This window comes from Lolium rigidum, chromosome 6 (assembly GCF_022539505.1).
Source record: "Lolium rigidum isolate FL_2022 chromosome 6, APGP_CSIRO_Lrig_0.1, whole genome shotgun sequence".
In the NCBI taxonomy this organism is placed as follows: Eukaryota; Viridiplantae; Streptophyta; class Magnoliopsida; order Poales; family Poaceae; genus Lolium; species Lolium rigidum.
In genome coordinates this window covers 271,545,822-271,555,173 of record NC_061513.1, presented here as the reverse complement: position 1 = coordinate 271,555,173, position 9,352 = coordinate 271,545,822, and the positions used below count along the sequence as shown (strand labels likewise).

General features: G+C 48.0%; 1 protein-coding gene across 1 annotated transcript; it reads right to left on the bottom strand.

The window, feature by feature from the left end:
• Positions 1-592: 592 nt before the first annotated feature.
• LOC124668029 (protein FAR1-RELATED SEQUENCE 5-like) lies at positions 593-4,612 on the bottom strand. Its single transcript, XM_047205233.1, has 6 exons — positions 3,993-4,612; positions 3,247-3,511; positions 2,397-3,087; positions 1,805-2,262; positions 1,427-1,714; positions 593-1,292 (listed from the first exon to the last, which is right to left on the bottom strand). Exons 1-6 carry the CDS (start codon positions 4,373-4,375, stop codon positions 708-710), a joined length of 2,670 nt encoding a protein of 889 aa, XP_047061189.1. The 5' UTR covers positions 4,376-4,612; the 3' UTR covers positions 593-707.
• Positions 4,613-9,352: the final 4,740 nt, after the last annotated feature.

Sequence of the window (9,352 nt, the reverse complement as noted above, 5' to 3'; positions counted from 1 at the left end):
AGGCGGCGACGACGAAGGAGGCGAAGCGGCCAAGGCGGAGGTGGCGGAGGAGGCGGCGATGAGAGTCCAATGGGACTCCTCTCTGTTCGAGACCCTCGAACGCCGCAACAAGCAGGACGAGATGTCCGATTGCCGGCGTGCGCGGCACAAGGTTAACTCGACTAACCATTTCTGTAAAGATGGTCCTTTTGGCCAATCAATTGTTATGAAGAAATATTTTGCTCACCTAGTCACTGTCTAGCGGCTCCGGATACAACCACCATGGTCACTTTACGTGCCCGCATCGATGAAAACCTGTCACATATTTGGACCGCGTTTGCGTCGTACGGGCTGATCACTTTGACCCGTCCACTGAAGCATGGCCAGACGCATTTTCGACCCGAGCGAATATAAAAGGTCGCTTAGCTTCCGTTTGGTCGCCCATTAAAGATGCCCTAATCAATACAGACCAACGCGTCGATCTAAATCGAAATCCCAAACATGTAAATGACGTCCGCGGCAAAAGAGTGCAAGCTGGTGGAGAGCGGGGGCCAGCTGACAGTTTTACTGTACGCGACACAAAATCCAGACTAGCAGCCGCACACATTCACGGTTCTGAATACAAACGACACCACTACTGGTTTATTATTCCAACGCATGCAATACATTTGTCGATCAACAAATGTCTGAGAACAATTACAAGATTACACAAACAAACCCAAACATTTTTATGTTATACTAATATCCATAGGGATCTGTAAGGGGGCCAACGGTTTGCAGCAGCTAGTTTTCCTGTGACCAGTCACTCCACAGTTGCTACATCTTTGCTCCTGCCTTTGCTTCTTCGGCAAATCTCCTCTGCTTGGACATGTGGTGCTTTTGTGTCCTTTCCCCCTGCATATCTTACAAAATCGAGAACGCTTCTCTGTAACCTCGTACGGTGGCTTGTCGCGTCCAGTCGTTGGCATACACGGCCGCTTCCTACGGTTCGGTGGGCTAACCGGTGCATCCACCGTTGCTCTCTCAGTCAGGCCCAATCCATCCTTGACCGCTGCTAGACCAGCCAGTTCAACCTTCGCAGCAAGTAGAATGTCCATCCCCCGTTCAAACGCAGCCACATTGCTATCACCCAACTGCACTACCTCAAGAGCACTGAGGTACAAGGCGGAGTGCCTGAAAGAAGATGATGTCTTCGACCCCTGGTCTTTTTGGTAGTGCAGTAAATGAGATGGTAAGTTATCCCTCGCATCAACCGTCCACCTCTTGACAATGTGAAATTCTGGGATACGCTGCACGTCTAGTGCCATCATCACCTGCAAGCCAAAAAAAAAAACACTTCACTATCAGGGTTTATCTGTACAAGTGCAAAGCTTCTAGTTTGTTCGGCATTCAGCGGATATCTACTTCACACGGTACCAGCAAGCAAAAAAAAAAACGGGGGATCAACCTTTAAGATGTGACAGCAGACCATGCCCATGTGCTCGAACAACCCGCACTCGCAGCTAAACTTGCCACGGTCAGCAGATACGGCGACGGTGTATTCAATTTTACTCCACCTCTCACGGGCTTCACCATTGACATGCCTCACAGCATAAATTCGGCCCTGCATTTCCTCAACAAGTATGTACCTGCCAGCTTTGTACATGAAACCCTGAAACATTTCAAACATTGTCTTGGTGTACACCTTGCTTGCATGTTCCTCTAGCGGTAGGTTGTACCTCAGCACCACACCGCCCTGACGATAAAAAGAAAAAAGCCGTCAACTCTGAGTACATGACAACATAACTGTCAACGAGAAATCAATTGAAAAAGCAGTACATCTCACCATACACGTCCGCTTCTCCTGGAATCCCTCCTCCGACTCCCTGTCAAACTGGATTTTCATGTACTGCTTAACGAATAAGTTCATCGGGCAGCCCGGCGGGACGTAGCCTTTGAGAAGATGGTTGGCACTCTCACTTCGTTCAGTGCTGGTCATCCTCGCACAGAACTTGCCACTGAAGTAAGGCTTGGCCCATTTGTGACGAACCTCAAAAATTTGAGTCATGAATGTGTTGTTCTGTAGCTTGTACTTCTCCACCAGAATATGCCAAGCTGATTCGAACTCTTCTGCTGTCAGCATGGCATTTAGGACCTTGTGAAATTCCGGTTGGAATTCTCCACGTTTTCTGTAATGAGCCCCAAGACTCTCCTTAGCCTTGCGCAAAACGTGCCACTTGCACCACCGGTGTGTTGTACCAGGCAGTAATTGCTGAATTGCGACCTCCATGGCACGTGCTTGATCTAAGAGAGCACGGAAAATAAACATATGCAAATAAGGAAAATGGATAGGTTTATAAGAAGAAGGTATGATCTGTCCATTCAATTTGGGGACAGCAGACGGCGAAGTGAGCAAGCCATACGGATTTTATGCGTACCGGTTAGTATAGTCTGTGGATGACGGCCACCCATCATCTTCACGAATTCACTGAACACCCATTTGAAACTACCAATCTTCTCTTCCCTCATCAGAACACCCCCCAGGATGATGCTCTGGAAGTGGTTGTTAACCCCAACGAACAACCCAAACGGCATGTCATACAGATTGGTCCTGTATGTTGTGTCAAATGTAATTGCGTCCCCAAAGTTGCGGTACTGTAGCTTGCTCCGTCCATTAGACCACAACAGAGTCTTGATTTTACTTTCCTTGTCCACTTCCACCACATAAGAGAAGTCTGGGTCATCTGCACCAATTTGAGAGAACACTTCCATTGTCTTCCAGACATCATCGTCGGCCTGCTCTCTGCTAAGTTTTCCACAGAAATTCCGCAGGCACCTCTTCGTGAAAGGGACGTTCTCCATCCTGGCAAACAAGCTGCCAATGACGCCATACACTTTGCTGAGATTAACATTGTTCTCCCTAAGCTGCTTAACCAGATCCCTCGTGTACTTGTCTATATGCTTATGCGACGGGCAGTGGAGCTTCTCCGCACATGTGCCTAGCATGGGGTGGTTGTGAGACACCCGGTGTTCACTAACAAACCAAGCATGGTCGTCGGTCCTCAGTAACCGAACGAGTGCAGGGCAGTTTGTTCGATTCGACGCACTGTTGTCCCTCACTGGCTTGCCCTATTGACGGAAAAAAAATAGTGGGCTCACAGGAAATTAGGATACCCCAAATGGACCCGCGTATGAACACAAGGTGCGGCATGCTCAATTCAGTACGGTACGTAAGTGGTAAGCCTAATCTACTTAAATAAATATAATGGGAGGCATGAACTAACTTACTGAGCATCCACAAACTATTTCTTGCATGCACTTTGATCCCCGGACGTTATGCCTACTCTTGCCATATCTTATACCGAATCCGCTCTCCCATGAATACATGTTGTAGAATTCATAGGCTTCAGGGAGAGAATCGAACACGGTGCCCATCGTCGGGTTAACAATCACGTCTGTCTGTCTGGCAGCGAAGCCACGCAGAGATGCTTCAAGAGCAGGGACCCTCCCCACCGATGGAGGTCGCTCGTCCGGGACTGCAGGTCCCCGAGGCCTGTGGAGTCAAGATGACGGGACAAAAAGATATTCAATAACAGTTAATCTTTGCCATAAGCCTATTTTTTTATTACTAACGTACGATTGTTATAACCGAACACAACGCCGAGGTAAGCTGACATGTGCGAGGGTTAGCTAAAGAAATCAGGCGGCCGACCTATCTATCCATGTGTGAGCATGGATTTAGGCAACAATAAAAAATTGGTACTCACAGGTAGTAGTTCAAGGAAAGGGAATTAGGACACTACAGCCTAGATACGTACAAAACAGAGTGCCAAAAACTCAGTCCATGTTCAGAAACTCTATCATTGTTTGTCTGGACAGATTATTACATGAACATGAACTGGCCGGGGATCTAATACAGAAAACCGAGCTACAGCAATGGAACACCGCGTTCACATTATTCAAGAAGGGTGTACATAATTTCTATATACTGGGATCATCACAGGCATAATGTTGGAGCTGTGTGCAGAAATTACCTTCGTTTCCAGCCTGCTGGTACCGCGCGAGGTGGCAAGGATGAACTAGCAGCGTCCCTCACCGGCTGCGCGGGGGGAGTCGCGACGGCCGCCCTCCATCCTACAGAAACAGAACCCACCAACGGCCGCTCGCCACCGACGGCAGGCGGTGTGGGGAGCGTTCCTTCTCCGGCTACCGAACTCTGGACGGAGGCTGCGAATACCGCCGCCCGAGCCGGCCCATCCACGGAAGGAGGGGAAGGAATGCGACTGCTCGGTCCTCCACCTACCACTACCAGAGCCCCCTCCGGCAGGCAAACTCTGATGCATTCTTGCCCGTCCGTCAAGCAGCTGACCACCAAAGCCTGGGCGCCGTCGACGGAATCAGCCACGGGGGGTGCCATCCTGCTTCCCCCAGCTGAACCGGTCGGATCTGGACCGGAAGGGCGGCCCCGCTTCTTGATCGATCAACACTCAAACAGCAGATCAGACATTTCTGTTGCAGCAGCTACCTGTCTCTACGGCCTACGGGCGTTTCTTGCTTGTAGCGAGGTTCTCCGGCGGCGCAGGACGGTGCTCAGAGGTGGTGGCTGGCTCTGGGAGATTCATTGGGGTAAATAATTAATTTTTACGAGCCGCCATGTACGCCGTGTACGACTTTCGGCCATTCTTCCGCGTACGACCCCACCAGAATGCGGCGTACCGCCTGCGTATTCTCCTCGTAAGAGCATCTCCAGCGGCGCGACGCATTTTAGCGTCCGCGCGCGTCCGTTTGCGTCGACCCTTTTGATCGAAATCGACCGCGCGTCCGTTTACGTCGGGGGTGGCTCCAGCGGCACGACGCATTTTTTACGTAACATGAAACATAATTTACATACTTAAAACATAAAAAATAAACCTAAACGCCTACTGCTCCTCGTCGCTGTGCTGCTCCTCGTCGCTGTTGAGCACAATGAGCTCCGGTATGACCCAAGGCCAGTTGCCATCCGGGGGAGCGTCGGGCGTGCCACCGCCGGTGCTCGAGGTTGAGGAGGATGCGGCTGTGGCGGCGGTGGAGGCGCCCGCATCGCGGGCCGTGGCGGCGGTGGAGGCGCCCGCATCGCGGTCGTGGTGGCGGTGGAGGCGCCAGCTCTGCGGCCGTGGTGGCGGTGGAGGCGCCCAAGCCTGCGGCTGTGGCGGCGGTTGAGGCGCCCAGCGTCGCGGCCGTGGCGGCGGTGGAGGCGCCCGATGATGCGGCCGTGGCGGCGGTGGCGAGGCGCCGCCGACCCGTGAGCGCCCGTCGGGCGCTTCATCCGCCGAACAGGCACCGCGCCATTGATGGCGAGGCTGCGGCGCGTACGCGGAAGCGCCGACCGCCGAAGCGGTGCCCTCGGTGCGCACTCGCCGCTGGTGGGCCCGGTGGGAGGCGAGCGGGCACTTTGCGCGTCTGCGCAGCGTCCGCAGAGACGCAAACCTGGCGCATATTTGGGCCAGGTTTGCGTCTCCGCGGACGGCCCGATCACTTTGCGTCGCGCCACTGGAGAGGGTGCCAGACGCATTTTCGGTCAAAGCGGACGCAAACGGTCGCTCAGCGTCCGTTTGCGTCGCGCCGTGATGTCTACGGGAGCTTCTATTCTTGTAGACAGTGTTGGGCCTCCAAGAGCAGAGGTTTGTAGAACAGCAGCAGTTTTCCCTTAAGTGGATCACCCAAGGTTTATCGAACTCAGGGAGAAAGAGGTCAAAGATATCCCTCTCATGCAACCCTGCAACCACAAAGCAAGAAGTCTCTTGTGTCCCCAACACACCTAATAGGTGCACTAGTTCGGCGAAGAGATAGTGAAATACAGGTGGTATGAATGAATATGAGCAAGTAGTAATGGCGCCGTAAAATAGCTTGTCTGGCGTGTGGTTGATGGTGGTAATATGGTAGCAGTAGTAACGCAAGAAAACAAGAAACAAGCAACGATAGCGATATTTAGGAACAAGGCCTAGGGAATAGACTTTCACTAGTGGACACTCTCAACTTTGATCACATAACGTAATAGATAAATGCATACTCTACACTCTCTTGTTGGATGATGAACACATTGCGTAGGATTACACGAACCCTCAATGCCGGAGTTAACAAGCTCCACAATTCAATATTCATATTTAAATAACCTTAGAGTGCATGAAAGATCGACACGACTAAACCAAGTACTAACACAGCATGCACACTGTCACCTTCACACTATGTAGGAGGAATAGATCACATCAATACCATCATAGCAATAGTTAACTTCATAATCTACAAGAGATCACAATCATAGCCTACGCCAAGTACTAACACGGATGCACACACTGTCACCATTACACCGTGCAGGAGGAATAAAACTACTTTAATAACATTGCTAGAGTGGCACATAGATAAATTGTGATACAAAACACATTGCAATCATAAAGAGATATAAATAAGCACTTCACTATGCCACTCATAACAGTGAATAAGTATTCTGTGAAATATAGCCTAAGAGACCCACACGGTGCACACACCGTCACCTTTACACACGTGGGACAAGGAGTCTCCGGAGATCACATAAGTAAAATTCACTTGACTAGCATAACGACATCTAGATTACAAGCATCATCATATGAATCTCAATCATGTAAGGCAGCTCATGAGATTATTGTATTGAAGTACATAGGAGAGAGATGAACCACATAGCTACCGGTACAGCCCCGAGCTCGATGGAGAACTACTCCCTCCTCATGGGAGACAGCAGCGTTGATGAAGATGGCGGTGGTGTCGATGGAGGAGCCTTCCGGGGCACTTCCCCGCCCGGCGGCGTGCCGGAACGAGACTCCCGTCCCCGCATCTTGGCTTCGCGATGGCGGCGGCTCTGGAAGGTTTCTCGTACCGTGGCTTTTTCGTATCGTGTTTTAGGTCAGGGACCTTTATATAGGCGAAGAGGCGGAGTCGGAGGGTCAACGGGGCGACGACACCATAAGGCGGCGCGGCTAGGGCCTGGGCCGCGCCGGCCTATCATCTGGGGCCTGTGTGGCCCCCCTCTGGCGACTCTCGGGTGTTCTGGATGCTTCCGGGCAAAATAGGAACCTGGTCGTTGATTTCGTCCAATTCCGAGAATATTTCGTTACTAGGATTTCTGAAACCAAAAACAGCAGAAAACAGGAACTGGCACTTCGGCATCTTGTTAATAGGTTAGTTCCATAAAATGCATAAATATGACATAAAATGTGCATATAACATGTAGATATCATCAATAATGTGGCATGGAACATAAGAAATTATCGATACGTCAGAGACGTATCAGCATCCCCAAGCTTAGTTCTCGCTCGTCCCGAGCAGGTGTAAACGATAACAAAGATAATTTCTGGAGTGACATGCCATCATAAACTTGATCATATTGTAAACATATGCAATGAATGCAGCGATCAAAACAATGGTAATGACATGAGTAAACAACTGAATCATAAAGCAATGACTTTTCATGAATAGCACTTTCAAGACAGGCATCAATAAGTCTTGCATAAGAGTTAACTCATAAAGCAATAATTTAAAGTAAAGACATTGAAACAACACAATGGAAGATTAAGTTTCAGCGGTTGCTTTCAACTTGTAACATGTATATCTCATGGATAATTGTCAACATAGAGTAATATAACAAGTGCAATATGCAAGTATGTAGGAATCAATGCACAGTTCACACAAGTGTTTGCTTCTTGAGGTGGAGAGAGATAGGTGAACCGACTCAACATAAAAGTAAAAAGAATGGTCCTTCAAAGAGGAAAGCATCGATTGCTATATTTGTGCTAGAGCTTTTATTTTGAAAACATGAAACAATTTTGTCAACGGTAGTAATAAAGCATATGAGTTATGAAAATTATATCTTACAAGTTGCAAGTCTCATGCATAGTATACTAATAGTGCCCGCACCTTGTCCTAATTAGCTTGGACTACCGGATCATCGCAATACACATGTTTTAACCAAGTGTCACAATGGGGTACCTCCATGCCGCCTCGTACAAAGGTCTAAGGAGAAAGCTCGCATTTTGGATTTCTCGCTTTTGATTATTCTCAACTTAGACATCCATACCGGGACAACATGGACCACGAGATAATGGACTCCTCTTTAATGCATAAGCATGTGGCAACAATTATTATTCTCATATGAGATTGAGGATATATGTCCAAAACTGAAACTTCCACCATGAATCATGGCTTTAGTTAGCGGCCCAATGTTCTTCTCTAACAATATGCATGCTCCAACCATTAAGGTGGTAGATCTCTCTTACTTCAGACAAGACGGACACGCATAGCAACTCACATGATATTCAACAAAGAATAGTTGATGGCGTCCCCAGAAGCATAGTTATCGCACAACAAGCAACTTAATAAGAGATAAAGTGCATAAGTACATATTCGATACCACAATAGTTTTTAAGCTATTTGTCCCATGAGTTATATATTGTAAAGGTGAATGATGGAATTTTAAAGGTAGCACTCAAGCAATTTACTTTGGAATGGCGGAGAAATACCATGTAGTAGGTAGGTATGGTGGACACAAATGGCATAGTGGTTGGCTCAAGGATTTGGATGCATGAGAAGTATTTCCTCTCGATACAAGGCTTAGGCTAGCAAGGTTATTTGAAACAAACACAAGGATGAACCGGTGCAGCAAAACTCACATAAAAGACATATTGTAAACATTATAAGACTCTACACCGTCTTCCTTGTTGTTCAAAACTCAATACTAGAAATTATCTAGACTTTAGAGAGACCAATTATGCAAACCAAATTTTAGCAAGCCCTATGTATTTCTTCATTAATAGGTGCAAAGTATATGATGCAAGAGCTTAAACATGAGCACAACAATTGCCAAGTATCACATTATCCAAGACATTTTACCAATTACTACATGTAGCATTTTCCGTTTCCAACCATATAACAATTAACGAAGCAGTTTCAACCTTCGCCATGAAAAATAAAAGCTAAGAACACATGTGTTCATACGAACCAGCGGAGCGTGTCTCTCTCCCACACAAGCATTTATTCAAACAAAAAAAAAACAAAAACAAACAGACGCTCCAAGCAAAGTACATAAGATGTGACCGAATAAAAATATAGTTTCAAGAGAAGGAACCTGATAATTTGTCGATGAAGAAGGGGATGCCTTGGGCATCCCCAAGCTTAGACGCTTGAGTCTTCTTGATATATGCAGGGGTGAACCACCGGGGCATCCCCAAGCTTAGACTTTTCACTCTTCTTGATCGTAGTATATCATCCTCCTCTCTTGACCCTTGAAAACTTCCTCCACACCAAACTCAAAACAACTAATTAGAGGGTTAGTGCATAATCAAAAACTCACATGTTCAGAGGTGACACAATCATTCTTAACACTTCT

Excerpts from the sequence above, each read along its gene's own strand:
- LOC124668029 (XM_047205233.1), bottom strand. The coding sequence starts at position 4,375 with ATGGCACCCCCCGTGGCTGATTCCGTCGACGGCGCCCAGGCTTTGGTG. Across the intron at positions 2,263-2,396 it reads TCCACAGACTATACTAACCG|ATCAAGCACGTGCCATGGAG; the intron begins GTACGCATAAAA and ends GTGCTCTCTTAG. Across the intron at positions 1,293-1,426 it reads TCTGCTGTCACATCTTAAAG|GTGATGATGGCACTAGACGT; the intron begins GTTGATCCCCCG and ends TTTGGCTTGCAG.